At 43.4% G+C, this 16,821-nt stretch overlaps 2 protein-coding genes across 8 annotated transcripts in view; one reads left to right on the top strand and one right to left on the bottom strand.

The window, feature by feature from the left end:
• The window catches only part of LOC109907375 (DNA topoisomerase 2-beta), a 29,939-nt gene extending 27,028 nt beyond the window's left edge, over window positions 1-2,911 (bottom strand). For 4 of the 5 annotated variants that reach the window (XM_031793416.1, XM_031793417.1, XM_031793420.1 and 1 more), the window contains exon 1: window positions 2,401-2,911. In XM_031793416.1, coding sequence (XP_031649276.1) covers window positions 2,401-2,442 — 42 coding nt within the window. In that variant the 5' untranslated portion in view covers window positions 2,443-2,911. The remainder of the gene's footprint in view (window positions 1-2,400) is intronic. The other variant, XM_031793419.1, reaches the window with a different exon arrangement.
• oxsm (3-oxoacyl-ACP synthase, mitochondrial) lies at window positions 2,235-15,748 on the top strand. Of its 3 annotated transcripts, none has more exons than XM_031793423.1 (6): window positions 2,235-2,355; window positions 12,052-12,134; window positions 12,459-13,034; window positions 13,211-13,443; window positions 13,619-13,846; window positions 14,080-15,748. In XM_031793423.1, exons 3-6 carry the CDS (start codon window positions 12,498-12,500, stop codon window positions 14,480-14,482), a joined length of 1,401 nt encoding a protein of 466 aa, XP_031649283.1. In that variant the 5' UTR covers window positions 2,235-2,355; window positions 12,052-12,134; window positions 12,459-12,497; the 3' UTR covers window positions 14,483-15,748. The 3 variants fall into 3 exon arrangements, with proteins under 3 accessions (XP_031649283.1, XP_020360893.1, XP_020360892.1); XM_020505304.2 differs by lacking the exon at window positions 2,235-2,355 and adding an exon at window positions 8,072-8,178; XM_020505303.2 differs by lacking the exon at window positions 2,235-2,355 and adding an exon at window positions 8,705-8,841.
• The last annotated feature ends 1,073 nt before the right edge of the window (window positions 15,749-16,821 follow it).

Here is a 16,821-nt window from a genome sequence, read left to right as displayed (position 1 = left end):
AAAACCAGTGTGAAATGAGCCACATTAAGCATTCAGCCTATTCTATAGGGCATTCGGAAAGTATTCAGACCAATAAATTACATATAAAAACAGGTTTTTAGAAACGTTTGCTCATTTATAAAAAATAAAACTGCAATATCACATTTACATAAGTTTTCAGACCATATACTCAGTACTTTCTGGAAGCACCTTTGGCAGTGATTAAAGCTCGAGTCTTCTTGGGAGTGACGCTACACGCTTGGCACACCTGTATTTGGGGAGTTTCTCCCATTCTTCCCTGCAGATCCTCTCAAGCTCTGTCAGGTTGGATGGGGAGCGTCGCTGCACAGCTATTTTCAGATCTCTCCAGAGATGTTCGAATGGGCTCAAGTCCAGGCTCTGGCTGGGCCACTCAAGGATATTCAGAGACTTGTTCCGAAGCCATCCCTGTGTTGTCTTGGATGTGTCTCCCAGTCCCTGCTGCTGAAAACATCCCCACAGCATGATGCTGCCACCCCCATGCTTCACTGTAGGGATGGTATTGGCCAGGTGATGAGTGGTGCATGGTTTCCTCCAGATGTGACGCTTGGGATTCAGGCCAAAGAATTCAATCTTGGTTTCATCAGACCATTCCTTCAACCTCATGGCTTGGTTTTTGCTCTGACAACTGTGAGACCTTATGTAGACAGGTGTGTGTCTTTACAAATAATGTCCAATCGATTGAATATACCACAGGTGGACTCCAATTAAGTTGTAGAAACATCTCAAGGAAGATGAATGGAAACAGGATGCACCTGAGCTTAATTTCTAGTCTCATAGCAAAGGGTCTGAATACTTATGTAAATAAGGTATCTTTTTTATTTCAAATACATTTGCAAAAATGTCTAAAAACCTGTTTTTACTTTGTCATTATGGGGTATTGTGTGTAGATTGAGGGACAATTTTAATTTAATCAATTTTAGAATAAGGCTGTAACGTAACAAAATGTGGAAAAGGTGAAGGGGTCTGAATACTTGGGTGTCACTGATAGCCCATTTCATGGGTGCACAATCTCTATTTTAGGTTGTACAGTCCAATATGAAGGTTCAATATGCACAATAGGCTATAGTATAGTAAGCTGATTTCCAACAGTTAAAGTTCTCTAATAAGAGCTTAATATTTGTGTGAACTCTACACAGTTGTGTTCTGTGAGTGTCACTGTGTAAGCTGATCACCCATTTCATGGGTGCAACATCCATAGGTTAGGCTGTACAGTGCAATATGAATGTCTGACATGCTGACCAGACCGCTCGCACGCATGTTGATTTTGTCTACCCACACCAGACACGATCAGGACACGCAGGTTGAAATATCAAAACGAACTCTGAACCAACTATATTAATTTGCAGACAGGTCTAAAAGCATGAAACATTTATGGCAATTTAGCATTTAACCCGAATTTCACTCGGTCCTCTAATACACAAAATAGACTGACTGGAAAGGTGATTTCCCACAATTCCTGCCATAAGGGTGAAGATGCTAATATTTGTGTTATCTCTAGACAGTTGTGTTCTGTGAGTGTCACCGAGTAGGCTGATTCCTCATTTCATGGGTGCAACATCAATATGTTAGGCTGTACAGTGCATGCGTGTATGCCCCCAATGCAATTCTAAAGTCAATCAAAAACATTTGTCAGATTAACTTCTAGTCCAAATATGGCATGATTCCACTATTTGTATCCGTTTGAATCACTTTCAATGGTGGACTTTTATTTTGAAGGCGAACCGCAAATTCCACTATTGTGGCTAAATCCTTATGTGACTAGCTTCACACAGGTCCCAAATTGTGCCGCTGCATTTACGGGCTGGAAGCTGCTATAGCTAGCTGGCCAAATGTCGTGCAAATACATTTAAGGAATATGTAAGCATATTTTTTATATAGATTAGGCTACCTACGAATAACTGTATTTTGAGACACATTTAAGATTCTATATTCAAACGGCGTGCATGCAAAATATGCAAACTGACCATCAATCACACTTGACGTGTATTGCAACAAAGAACTTTTTGGGGCATTGCCATTGGCCAAGTGGCTCATTCACCCGTGCCTTGCAGGAAAGCAATGTTGCCTAATGACATCATCATGTTTACGAAAAAACTATGTATCTTCTGACGTTGTTGGACCAATCTGTGATTGTACTTGTGCCGGGCAAGCATAGCTAAATTAATATACCAAAGTATGGCCCGTCTTTAAAAGGCGCATGCTAGTTTAAAGGGGTGTATTAGCTGCTGGCTAGTTAGCATCATCACTGGCCATTTTAGAATGTCCAGCTCGTGACAATCTGGAATTTCTCTCGTGCATCTTGGCAAAATGATGAACGCTACCTGGAGCGATAAAGTAAGTCTGTCCAGTAATCCAACATTTAACAAAATAGTAACTTACCACCCAAGTCAGACCCCCGCTTCCTGCTGCGCCGTTGGACATCTTCCTTTTGTTTCCCTAAATGTTCGTGATGCTACTAGCAGATAAAATACTGAAAAGTCCTGCATACAATATAGTCCATAAACTCAGGAATTATTTCAGTCAACGGACCACATTGAGATATTTTCTGTGTTCGTACCAGTTGAAAAATGTCTTGTCAAAATAGTTCCGGATGAGGGAGTGTATCGCGGCTATTGTTAAAATCGACGAGCGGTGGTTAGAACTAGGCCTGAAATCCTCAACAAAGCTTGCTTGCTACTTGCCTAGATTTATAATTTACTGTACAAATTCCAAACGTTAAATAGTTTCACAACATTTCATGTAGTACAAAATCAATTGAAATAATGTATAAATAAAATGGTTTTTTAATACGGCTGTAATTTAATACCCTAAATGTTCATTCAGAAATAAAAACACCGCCGCCTGCCTCCATCCGGCTCCACCATCCGCACGGCGACAATCCCAACAGCGTAACCCACCAATCCGGTGCTCGCTTTTCGAGGCGCCGGTAATTCAGCGAATGAAAAAATACATATTCTTGCTATTTGTAACCAGTAGGTGGTAGTAGAAACACACCAACCGCAGTACTTTTTCTTACCAAGGCACCTATGTAGTCCAGGCATTAACTGTATGAAACCACATTTAATCTGTAAATAATATACATTTATCATACTGATTGCACAATTTACATATTTGAACAAGAACACATTAACTCCCACAACAACATCTCCCTCAATGTGATCAAGATAAAGGAGATGATTGTGGACTACAGGAAAAAGAGGACTGAGCACACCCCCATTCTCATCAAAGGGGCTGCAGTGGAGCAGGTTGAGAGCTTGAAGTTCCATGGTGTCCACATCACCAACAAACTAACATGGTCCAAGCACACCAAGACAGTCGTGAAGAGAGAACGACAAAACCTATTCCCCCTCAGGAGACTGAAAATATTTGGCATAGGACCCCAGATCCTCAAAAGGTTCTACAGCTGCACCATCGAGAGCATGGTTGCATCACTGCTTGGTATGCATCACTGCTTGGTATGGCAACTGCTCAGCCTCTGACCGCAAGGCAATACAGGATAGTGTGAACGGCCCAGGTCATCACTGGGGCCAAGCTCCCTGCCATCCAGGACTTCTATACAAGGCGGTGTCAGAGGAAGGCCCTAAATATTGTCAAAGACTCCAGCCACCCTAGTCATAGACTGTTCTCTCTGCTACCGCACAGCAAACGGTACCGGAGCGCCAAGTCTAGGTCCAAGAGGCTTCTAAACAGCTTCTACCCCCAAGCCATAAGACTCCTGAACACCTAATCAAACGGCTACCCAGACTATTTGCATTGCCCACTCCCCCTCTTTTACACCACTGCTACTCTCTGTTGTTATCATATATGCATAGTTACTTTAATAACTCTACCCACATGTACATATTACCTAAACTAACCGGTGCCCCCGCACATTGGCTCTGTACCGGTATCCCACTGTATATAGTCTTGCTCTTGTTATTTTACTGCTGCTCTTAAATTACTTGCTACGTTTATTTCTTATTCTTATCTGTATTTTTTCTTTGAACTGCATTGGTTTGGGGCTTGTAAGTAAGCATTTCACTGTCAGGTCTACACCTGTGGTATTCGGTGCATGTGACATGCATTCACCACAAATACATGTAGAATACCAGTATATCCATAACCATAAGTGGATACAGACATAACTCCATAGCAGATGGACATTAGGCTCACAGGTCATATATCCCTATTCTGTGTCAGGAGCCAGAACCTTGTTATGGCAGGGTGTTACAGCCAGGCCATACTGATCCATAGTCCCCTTTGAGGTGGAAAGCCATGGTGGACGCCATGTGCTCCCAAAGGTTCAAAGAGGATTAAGTCAAGTAAGTAACTCCTCTTTTGGCAGAGACAGTCTAGATAACAAAGGCTTTTGTGTCATACAGAAGCTGGGTCTGGGTCTGGGTCTCAAGACATTACTGGCAGTAAATACCCAAGCAGCATCATTACAAGATCTGTAATCAATACAAGATTATTGATTCAAGACACAGATCCCGAATGATTATTGGATTACCTTACCATCCATCCATACCCACAAACAATATCACCAAACTACTACTCCTCCGTTAGAGAGGATGCCTATGAATATACACACTATACATGACTATGAACAGAGTCGGTGTATTCAAGGTGATTATCTTGAGCAAGGCACTGAGCCGAATCACTGATCTATACATTATGTTGCATCCCAAAATAACTACTCATTGCTTTATTAAGATTAGCAAACCAATGTAGCAAACCAATGTAGTGCCTTGCTCAGAGCGATTGAACACACTCATTAAGCGTAGTCCTCCTCCATCTTGACGAGGATTTCAAATGAGGATTCCTTCGGCTCATTCAAAGCCCGCCGGAACATCTGGGAGTGTTGCCATGACGACTCTCCCTCTCCTCCGGCTAGCTCCATCTCCATGACCAGCTCCAAGGATCAAGAAAAGACCCGGAATAGAATGCATCTCCCTGTCTGTGTTCAAAAACATAAAAATTGTTTAGCTGTTGTTATGCAAGATAAGGAAGAAAACAATGCTGATCAGTTAAGTGCACATGCAAATCAATGTTACAGCTCTCTGACTATCAAATCATAATATCTCTATTACATTTACAAATCACTAAGTACCCGTTTACAATTTGCACTTTAAATTGATTTGAAAAAAGGCTTCCAACTTAATCCTGAAAGGTATGGTTCACATAAACCAGACAACTCTATCAATCATCCATCCACCTCCTGAGAACGACGTTGTGTTCTGTCCAGACTGCAGACCCTAGAGGCCCAGAGGGAAAGTACTGGCTGCATGTCCTGACTGAGACTGTCTTTATCTTCATCCCTACAGGAGCACAGTCCAACGTCCAACTGATGTTCCCTGACGATGAGCCCTCTGTACGAGCTAGATACACCTGACAGGACATAACGTGTATTTACTGACAGGAAAAAGACAGCATAAATATGGAAACATTTACAGTTGATATACACATATCCTATAGAAGCAACATATCCAAAGTTTGGATAGATTGATAAATGCTCAATAAATAATTGATAATTTTTTCTGCAAAAAAAAAGTAATGACCTTGCTTTAACAATCACAAAGACTGACCAATAGAAAAAAGACAGAAAAGCAACACAAATATCCCATTGATGTGTCAATATAAGAACTGCATTGAATCATTAAGAGCATTGCATCTTATCGTTGATGACATGGATGAATACAAACCATCTGCCAGTCATTCTTCAGCTTTCCTCCATCCCTGGATGTCCTCATTGTCACTGGACACCCTGCAGTAGTGATCCTTGGTGGAGTTGTACCGCAGAGGAAATACTCTCCCACTCTTTACCTTCTCAGTCAGAACAAACACAACCTCTGCTGCAGCAGCCTGGGAGAGAAAGAGAGAGGAACACAAACCCATTGTTTTAAAAAAGCAGGTGTACCCATTGAACCCAAAGTTCAAAGACTCCAAGGACCATTAAAGTGAATAATAAGATACAGTAATAATATATGCAATTTACACTATCATCCAAAACTACTATAGTCAAAGTGAATACAGTCAAAGTGAATACAGTCAAAGCGAATACAGTCAGTGACTACAGTCAAAGTGAATACAGTCAGTGACTACAGTCAAAATGACTACAGTCAAAGTGAATACAGTCAAAGTGAATACAGTCAAAGTGACTACAGTCAAAGTGAATACAGTCAAAGTGAATACAGTCAAAGTGAATACAGTCAAAATGACTACAGTCAGTGACTACAGTCAAAGTGAATACAGTCAAAATGACTACAGTCAAAGTGAATACAGTCAAAATGACTACAGTCAAAGTGACTACAGTCAAAGTGACTACAGTCAAAGTGACTACAGTCAAAGTGAATACAGTCAAAGCGAATACAGTCAAAGCGAATACAGTCAAAGTGACTACAGTCAAAGTGACTACAGTCAAAGCGAATACAGTCAAAGTGACTACAGTCAAAGTGACTACAGTCAAAGCTAATACAGTCAAAATGACTACAGTCAAAGTGACTACAGTCAAAGTGAATACAGTCAAAGTGAATACAGTCAAAGCGAATACAGTCAAAGTGACTACAGTCAAAGTGACTACAGTCAAAGCGAATACAGTCAAAGTGACTACAGTCAAAGTGACTACAGTCAAAGCTAATACAGTCAAAATGACTACAGTCAAAGTGACTACAGTCAAAGTGAATACAGTCAAAGTGAATACAGTCAAAGTGACTACAGTCAAAGCGAATACAGTCAAAGTGACTACAGTCAAAGTGACTACAGTCAAAGTGAATACAGTCAAAGTGACTACAGTCAAAGTGAATACAGTCAAAATGACTACAGTCAAAGTGAATACAGTCAAAGTGAATACAGTCAAAATGACTACAGTCAAAGTGACTACAGTCAAAGTGAATACAGTCAAAATGACTACAGTCAAAGTGACTACAGTCAAAGTGACTACAGTCAAAGTGAATACAGTCAAAACGACTACAGTCAGTGACTACAGTCAAAGTGACTACAGTCAAAGTGAATACAGTCAAAGTGAATACAGTCAGTGACTACAGTCAATGCGAATACAGTCAAAGTGACTACAGTCAAAGCGAATACAGTCAAAGCGAATACAGTCAAAGTGACTACAGTCAAAGTGAATACAGTCAAAGTGACTACAGTCAAAGTGAATACAGTCAAATTGACTACAGTCAAAGTGACTACAGTCAAAGTGAATACAGTCAAAGTGACTACAGTCAAAGTGAACACAGTCAAAGTGAATACAGTCAGTGACTACAGTCAAAGTGACTACAGTCAAAGTGACTACAGTCAAAGTGAATACAGTCAAAATGACTACAGTCAAAGTGACTACAGTCAAAGTGAATACAGTCTAAATGACTACAGTCAAAGTGACTACAGTCAAAGTGACTACAGTCAAAGTGACTACAGTCAAAGTGAATACAGTCAAAATGACTACAGTCAAAGTGACTACAGTCAAAGTGACTACAGTCAAAGTGAACACAGTCAAAGTGACTACAGTCAAAGTGAATACAGTCAAAGCAATTACAGTCATGCGTGTAAACATTTTCGTATCAGTGGTCCCAGTCGGTCCACAAACATGCAATGAAGTAAGCAGTTATTTTACTCGGTAAAACAGCTGTATATCTCATTAATGGGGCAGTCCCTGGTCCTGTCCCCCGTCTATTGAGCTGACTGGCAAATTCAGGGCCATTAAGCAAAACAAATCCAGTTTAAAAAATACATTTAACATGCCTCTTGAATGACAGTTCTTGTATGTTTACAATCTAACGTACCAGGTGAGAGGTCTCTACACACATTTCATAAGGTATATGCTCATAACAAGTGAAGCATTATACATGTTTTCACATACAGTGCATTCGGAAAGTATTCAGACCCCTTCGACTTTTTCCAAATTGTTATGTTACAGCCTTATTCTAAACTGTATTAAATATTTTTTCCCTCAATACACAATACCCAATCATGACAAAGTAAAAACAGTTTTTTAGACATTTTTGCAAATGTATTAAAAATAACAATTTGAAATATTACATTTACATAAGTATTCAGACCCTTTACTCGGTACTTTGTTGAAGCGTCTTTGGAAGCGATTACAGCCTGGAGTCTTCTTGGGTTTGACGCTACAATGAAATGAAACGACATGTCAATCTCGCAAATAGGCCATTTATAACGGTTTGTAGTCTTATCATAACAGCACAATTGCCAGAAAATAGCCTAACATTCGTTTTTAAAAGTTTAATAAAGCTGATTTATCTTTTCTATTGCGATATATTCAAATTCCTTTATTAGTTCCATTATCTAGCAATACTAATTATTAAGATGGCAAACCAAATGTTGCTTCTTAGGTCGTTAGAAGGAAAGACGATATTCCTTCTTAACTCGTTCGACTAAGTTATTGGAAAAGGGGCCTAGTTTTCAGGCCTTATGGGCGGGTTTTGACTAGTCATTGGGCTACAAATATCAGCGGAACCTGGCAACCCTGAACAACAGCAACCGCCAATCAAGATGCCTTTGCAATGCCTGAACAAATCCTAACTATTCAATAATCAAATTTACTGCAAAATCAGCTAATGATATTTAATAAAATGCACTATTTCCTTGAATCTATGTATACATTGATAATATTCTGTTATGGAAAAAATGTAATCTACATTTCTCTGAGAAATTAGAAATGAGCAGGCAATTGCATAGTACCCCCCTGAAATGAACTCAGTTCGTTAGTTGCATGGATTTTGTGAGCGTGTGAACGAGACTTGTTTTTTATTTGCAGAGGATTTCAGAGGTATAATGACTATATTCGTAAACACTTGAGCTATCTATCATAGCGTTCACAAGGTAAGTGGCAAATAGATGATTCAAGGAGGTTTATTTCATAGTTAGACAAATTGGACGCTTGGAGTTTGTTGTCATGTGGTGAGGAATCAGTTATAAAAACAAGAGTCGCACACTATGCATGAACTCCCAGTAATTTATTGGGTTAACCCCCAACGTTTCAGCGTCACTGTGTCTTCTTCCTGGGTATTGTCGTTAATGCTTGAACCAGGTTATGTGGACAAAACAGTGCAATTAGTGCAACCAAATCAAATCAAACTATTTGTCACATGCGCCGAATACAAGTGTAGACTTCACCGTGAAACGCTTACATACAAGCACTTAACCAACAGTGCGGTTCAAGAAGAGTTAAGAAAATATTTACCAAGTAGACTAAAATAAAACATTTATAATAAAATAACACGATAAGAATAAGAATAACGTGGCTATACACAGGGGGAACCGGTACTGAGTCGGTGTGCGGGAGTACAGGTTAGTTGAGGTCATTTGTACATGTAGGTGGGGGTGAAGTGACTATGCATACATAATAAACAGTGAGTAGTAGCAGTGTACAAGAGGGAGGTGGGGGGGGGGTCAATGTAAATTGTCAGGTGGCAATTGTATTAGTTGTTCAGCAGTCTTATGGCTTGGGGATAGAAGTTGTTGAGGAGCCTTTTGATCCTAGACTTGGCACTCCGGTACCTCTTGCCATGCGGTAGCAGAGAGAACAGTCTATAACTTGGGTGACTGGTGTCTCTGACAATGTTATGGGCTTTCCTCTGATACCGCCTGGAATAGAGGTCCTGGATAGCAGGAAGCTTGGCCCCAGTGAAGTACTGGGCTGTTCGCACTACCATCTGTAGCGCCTTACGGTCAGATGCCAAGCAGTTGCCATACCAGGCGGTGGTGCAGCTGTGGAACCTTTTGAGGATCTTGGGACCTATGCCAAATGTTTTCAGTCTCCTGAGGGGGGAAAAGGTTTTGTCGTGGCCTCTTCACGACTGTCTTGGTATGTTTGAACCATGATAGTACGTTGGTGATGTGGACACCAAAGAACTTGAGACTCTCGACCCGCTCCAGTGCAGCCCCGTCAATGTTAATGGGGGCCTGTTCGGACCGCCTTTTCCTGTAGTCCATGATCAGCTCCTTTGTTTTTCTCACATTGAGGGAGAGGTTGCTGTCCTGGCACCACACTGCCAATTCTCTGACCACCTCCCTAATAATATGCCTTCTCGTCTGTGGTCAGGCCTACCACTGTTGTGTCGTCAGCAAACTTAATGATGGTGTTGGAGTCGTGTTCGGCCACGCAGTCGTGGGTGAACAGGGAATACATGAGGGGACTAAGTACACACCCCTGAGGGGCCCCAGTGTTAAGGATCAGTGTGGCAGACATGTTGTTGCCTACTCTTAACACCTGTGGATGGCCCGTCAGGAAGTCCAGGATCCAGTTGCAGAGGGAGGTGTTCAGTCCCAGAGTCCTTAGCTTAATGATGATCTTTGTGGCACTATGGTGTTGAACGCTGAGCTGTAGTCAATGAACAGCATTCTCACATAAGTGTTCCTTTTGTCCAGGTGAGAAAGGGCAGTGTGGAATGCGATTGAGATTGTGTCATCTCTGGATCTGTTGGGGAGGTATGAGAATTGGAGTGGGTCTAGGGTGTCCGGGAGGATGCTGTTGATGTGAGCCATGACCAGCCTTTCAAAGCACTTCATGGCTACCGAAGTGAGTTCCATGGGGTGGTAATCTTTTACGCAGGTTACCTTTACTTCCTTGGGTACAGGGACTATGGTGGTCTGCTTGAAATGTGTAGATATTAAAGACTCGGTCAGGGAGAAGTTGAAAATGTGAGTTATGACACTTGCCAGTTGGTCCGTGCATGCTTTGAGTATACGCCCTGGTAATCCATCTGGCCCAGTGGCTTTGTGAATGTTGACCTGTTTAAAGGTTTCGTTCACATCGGCTACCGAGAGCGTTATCACACAGTTCCAGAACAGATGGTGCTCTTGTGCATGCTTCAGTGTTGCATGCCTCGAAGTGAGCATAAAAGCTATTTAGCTCGTCTGGTAGGCTCGCGTCACTGGGCAGCTCGCTTCTGGGTTTCCCTTTGTAGTCCGTAATATTTTTTAAGCCCTACAACATTCGATGAGCGTCAGAGCCAGTGTAGCAGGATTCAATCTTAATCCTGTATCGATGCTTTGCCTGTTTGATGATTCATCAGGGGGCATAGATGGATTTCTTATTAGCTTCCGGGTTAAGAGTCCTGCTCCTTGAAAGCGGTAGCTCTACCCTTTAGCTCAGTGCGGATGTTGCCTGTAATCCATGGCTTCTGGTTGGGGTATGTACATACAGTCTCTGTGGGGACGACGTCCTCAATGCACTTATTGATGTAGCCAGTGAATGATGTGATGTACTGCTCAATGCCATCGGAAGAATCCCGGAACATGTCTGTGCTAGCAAAACACTCCTGTAGTTTAGAATCTGCTTCATCTGACCACTTTTTTATAGACTAAGTCACTGGTGCTTCCTGCTTTCATTTTTGCTTGTAAGCAGGAATCAGGAGGATAGAATTATGGTCAGATTTGCCAAATGGAGGGCAAGGGAGAGCTTTGTACGTGTCTCTGTGTGTGGACTTTTTTTTCCCTCTGGTTGCATAGAAATTTGGTAAAACAGATTTAAGTTTCCCTGCATTAAAATCCCTGGCCACTAGGAGCACTGCCCCTGAATGAGCGGTTTCCTGTTTGCTTATGGTGGAATTCAGCTCATTGAGTGCGGTTTTAGTGCCAGCCTTGGTCTGTGGTGGTATGTAGACAGCTACGAAACATACAGATGAAAACTCTAGGTAGATAGTGTGGTCTACAGCTTATCATGAAATACTCTACCTCAGGCGATCAAAACCTTGAGACTTCCTTAGATATTGTGCACTAGCTATTGTTTAGAAATATGCATAGGCTTACCGCCGTGGGGGCTGCTGTTCTGTCCTGCTGATAGTCTATAACCTGCCAGCTGTATGTTCTTAATGTCGTCGTTCAACCACGACTCTGTAAAATATAAGATATTACAGTTATTAATGTCCCGTTTGTAGGGTATATGTGCTTTCAGTTGATCCCATTTATTTTATAGCAATTGAACGTTAGCTAGAAGAACGGAAGGCAAGGGCAGGTTAGCCACTCATCACCTGATCCTCACAAGGCATCCTGATCTCAATCCGCAAAACCTACGTTTCTTTTTTTCAGCGAATCACAGGGATCTGGTCGGGTATCCGTTGTATATCCCTCGCTTCCGACTCATTGAAGAAGAACTCCTCGTCCAATTTGAGGTGAGTAATCCCAGTTCTGATGTCCAGAAGCTCTTTTCGGTTATAAGCAGCAACATTATGTACAAAACAAGTGACGAACAAAGCGAAAAAACAAACAAAATAGCATGGTTGGTTAAGAGCCGATAAGATGGGAGCCGATAAGATGGCAGCCCTCTCCTCTGGCGCCATCTTGTCAGCTAATCAGCATTCAGGGCTCGAACCATCCAGTTCATAAAAGCATTTGTACTACCTACATACCATTCTATATTGACATGATTGGTGGGATGTATGGTTCAAGAATGAGTTATGCTGCTAAACTGTTTATTGTTTTTCTCTACACCACAGGATCCACTGTGGTAGATAGCAGAGAAATAAAACAACAGCATGTCATCGTGTTGGCCAAAGCTGCCGTTATATTTGGCTTCACAGCACACAACCAGAACACTTCTCAACAAGAGCACTTGTGTTTGTTCAACGATCCCCAATCTGAGACACTACACCTGTGGAAAGAATCCGTCCAGGAGGAGAGTAGCAATCACTGGAATAGGACTTGTCTCTCCTCTCGGCACAGGGACGACTCTACCTTGGAACCAGCTGATTAGTGGTGCCAGTGGGATCGTCGCCCTTGACTCTGAGATGTATAAGACAGTCCCCTGTAAAGTGGCAGCCCTGGTGCCCCGAGGGGATGGAGAGGGCCAGTTCAAGGATGAGAGATTTGCAACGCGTGGGGAGATCAACAGTATGTCACCAGCCACTGTCATGGCTCTCGGTGCCGCCCAGCTGGCACTGGAGGATTCTGGGTGGTATCCCAGCAGCCCTGAGGAGCAGCTGACCACAGGGGTGGCGGTGGGGATGGGCATGGTTTCTCTGGACGAGATCGCCAAGACGTCGGCCATCTTCCAGGCGAAAGGTTACAGTAAGGTCAGTTATGGGGTCCGCTGAAGTGTGCTGTGGTGCTTCCAATCTCTCAGATGTGTGTGTGTGTGGCAGGGTTGGTAGGTAGGTGTGTCCTATTTGCAGAGCAGGGTTGAGAACAGACTGCAATTTTTTTTTTTAAGATAGATTTAATAAAAGTTGTAATTGTATTTTTATTCAAGGTCAGCCCCTTCTTTGTGCCTCGTATCCTGGTCAACATGGCTGCAGGTCACATCAGCATCAAGCACAAACTGAAAGGTCCCAACCATGCCGTTTCCACCGCCTGCACCACTGGAGCCCATGCCCTCGGTGATGCAGCCAGGTTCATCGCCCACGGAGACGCCGTCGCCATGGTAGCGGGTGGGACAGAAGCCTGCGTGGGACCTCTGTCAATCGCGGGGTTCGCCAGGGCGAGGTCAGGCTTGACGATCCCAGGATATTTTTGTTGTTGTTTGTTCATGTTATTGTTATTGTTGTTAGTATACATCTAGTCTGTCCTTTGATCAATTCTATGCTATTTGTATGTTCATGGATTTCAGTTTGTATTGACTACTATGCGAGTGTAATTCAACTTGAACTTTTACTTGAAGGGCTCTGAGTACCCACTGGAACGACCAGCCCCGGCTGGCATCGCGGCCCTTCCACCCAGAGAGGGATGGGTTTGTGATGGGTGAAGGGTCTGCGGTGGTGCTCCTGGAGGAGTGGGAGCATGCTGCGGGGAGGGGGGCCAGGGTGTATGCTGAGGTGCTGGGGTACGGCCTGTCAGGGGACGCCAGCCACATCACAGCCCCCACTGCTGATGGAGACGGAGCCTTCAGGTAGTAGTCATGGATGGGGTTTATAGCACTCTTTCACCAGGTGCTTACTATTTGTGTTAGGAGTTAAGGAACCATTGATGTACTGTAGGTTGTACCATTATCTATCAGCTTGACCATGAGATAAATATTTGTCATTTTCTTTTAGCCTGTTTCAAAATGGTTCTGACTTTTTTAAATGAAATGGTGAACACATTTTTACAGTCCATTTTCATTCCCCTCCTGATCTCTTCCAGGTGCATGTCTGCAGCACTCCGAGACGCCGGTGTGGAACCAGCCCATGTGACGTACGTGAACGCACACGCCACCTCTACACCACTAGGTGACGCTGCAGAGAACGCCGCCATCAAGAGACTGTTCCAGCAGCACGCCGCCGCCGTGGCTGTCTCCTCCACTAAAGGGGCCACGGGGCATCTCCTGGGGGCTGCCGGGGCCCTGGAGGCAGCCTTCACTGCCCTGGCCTGTTACCACAGCACTTTGCCACCCACCCTCAACCTGGACCGCACCGAGCCAGAGTTTGACCTGAACTATGTGCCCTGCACAGCACAGCAGTGGAAGACAGAGGGCAGGCGGGTAGCTCTCACAAACTCTTTTGGGTTTGGGGGGACTAACGCGTCACTGTGTCTCGCCAGTGTCTGAAAAGCTTGTCTGAAGGATTCACTTCTTACTGGTTTTGTATTGATTTCACAACAGATTCTTTATAGATACCTAGTATTTCAGTTTCAAAATGTTCTCAATATTATATTGGGACATGTAATGTAAACATCGATCATACAATTCTGATTGAAGTTTACATTTTCATCATTCAAATACAGATATACTGTGTGTACTTGAATACAGTAGTATGTTTATTTATCACCAGCAGGTGGCACTGTCTCACATGGAGGCTACACTGGAGAGGCTATGGGTTATTACCTTTTATACAGACGGTTCAGCTCTAGCCCCTTGGCCTTTATTGTAATAGAAGGCTGTGCTGGTTGGTCATAAAGTGTAATTTCTCAAGCTCCACCATGAGCATAAACATCAGTCACTCATTTGGGTCTCAAAGGCCTTGGTTTGTACTTTCTGTCCTCTAAAACAGGGTTTTTATTGGTGGAATTCAGAGGTTCTCAACCTGGGGTACGGATAAACCAGGGGATACTTGGGAAGACGCATAGGAACATAGGCCTACTGGTATATTGCACATGAGGGGGTACTCCCAGGTTACCCCAGGCTGAGCAAAATGTAATTGCGGATACAGTAACTAAAGAGCCACTGGTGTAATTCTACAGCCCGATTTAGCACTGTTTATTGGAGGAGTGATGCTCTAACGTTTCCAATAATCTTCTCTTTCTGAAAGTGCTTTAGTTCCGCTTGTAAAATCAGCAATGCATCCAATTAGGGCATTTTGTGTATTTCCTGGTAGGTAGGGGGTTCATCCATTCAGCCCTGTAAAATATATTCTAGATACTGTGGTGGCCGGTTTCCGGGAAACAGATTAAAAAGCCTTGTCCTGGACTAAAAAGAGCTTTCAATGGAGATTCTCAGAGAAATTGTCAGGTAAAATGGCCTTCAATGTTTTGGGCTTTGTGTGAACAACATGTCATCAATACCGCAGACAAGAGAGGACTGGAGTGATGTGATCAAGGGGAAGGACATCTGGCCTTATCTATGTCCCAAATGGCACACTATTTCCCTGAGCACTCTACTTTTGACCAGGGCTTATATGTGTGTGCTCTATATAGGGAATAGGTTGCCATTTAGGACGCATACATTATCTCAAGGGAGACAGAGAGGAATTGGGTAAAACATGGGGGGGATAAGCTTTCACATTTTGTTACTCCTCTTCTCCATTCCAATGTGTAAAAGCAATACACAGTGCCAGTTGCTCTTCTGTGAAAAATAAAAACGGAGTTCTTGAACCAACCTGAGGGGGATGTGAAATGATTGCCGACCTGAGGGGGGCGTGAAATGTTTGCCGACCTGAGGGGGGCGTGAAATGTTTGCCGACCTGAGGGGGACGTGAAATGATTGCCGACCTGGGGGGGACGTGAAATGATTGCCGACCTGGGGGGGACGTGAAATGATTGCCGACCTGGGGGGGACGTGAAATGATTGCCGACCTGAGGGGGGCGTGAAATGTTTGCCGACCTGAGGGGGACGTGAAATGATTGCCGACCTGGGGGGGACGTGAAATGATTGCCGACCTGAGGGGGACGTGAAATGATTGCCGACCTGGGGGGGACGTGAAATTATTGCCTACCTGAGGGGGACGTGAAATGATTGCCGACCTGAGGGGGACGTGAAATGATTGCCGACCTGAGGGGGACGTGAAATGTTTGCCGACCTGAGGGGGACGTGAAATGATTGCCGACCTGAGGGGACGTGAAATGATTGCCGACCTGAGGGGGACGTGAAATGATTGCCGACCTGAGGGGGGTGTGAAATGATTGCCGACCTGAGGGGGGTGTGAAATGATTGCCGACCTGAGGGGATGTGAAATGATTGTGTATGAAGGGTGATTTGGGGGGGGAATCTCTTATCCTCTTAATATTCCCTCTGGCTCACTGGATGGGGGTTGCTCAGTCTGAGGGAAAGCTACTATAAGTGTGATTGACTTGAAGAATAGAAGCAGACGAAGACAGTCCTTTTTGCCGCGTTCAAAACAACTGGGAACTGAAAAATACGAGGTCAAACATGACGTCTGAATTCCGAGTTGGATGAACGATCAAATCGATTTTTCCCAGTCGGTGCTAGTTTTTTTTGCTGAGTTCCCAGTTGTTTTGAAAGTGGCAATAGAGAGGTAGACTACATATGAAGTACTAGTAGTGTATTCCACTGTCAATATTGACTGGTAAGAACGTCAGTTAATATGAACAAATGCAGGCTTTCTATCAATTTATTGGAAACGTACAAAACACTCTTCAGTGTATGAACTCACGAGTCATGACTGAAGTGAATAGCAGATGCAATATGTGAAAATAATTAGCATGATGAAT

The sequence above is a fragment of the Oncorhynchus kisutch genome, linkage group LG17 (genome assembly GCF_002021735.2).
Source record: "Oncorhynchus kisutch isolate 150728-3 linkage group LG17, Okis_V2, whole genome shotgun sequence".
NCBI classification, from domain to species: domain Eukaryota; kingdom Metazoa; phylum Chordata; class Actinopteri; order Salmoniformes; family Salmonidae; genus Oncorhynchus; species Oncorhynchus kisutch.
Note: the sequence above shows the minus strand (reverse complement) of the source record. Positions and strands in the feature narration are given on the sequence as shown.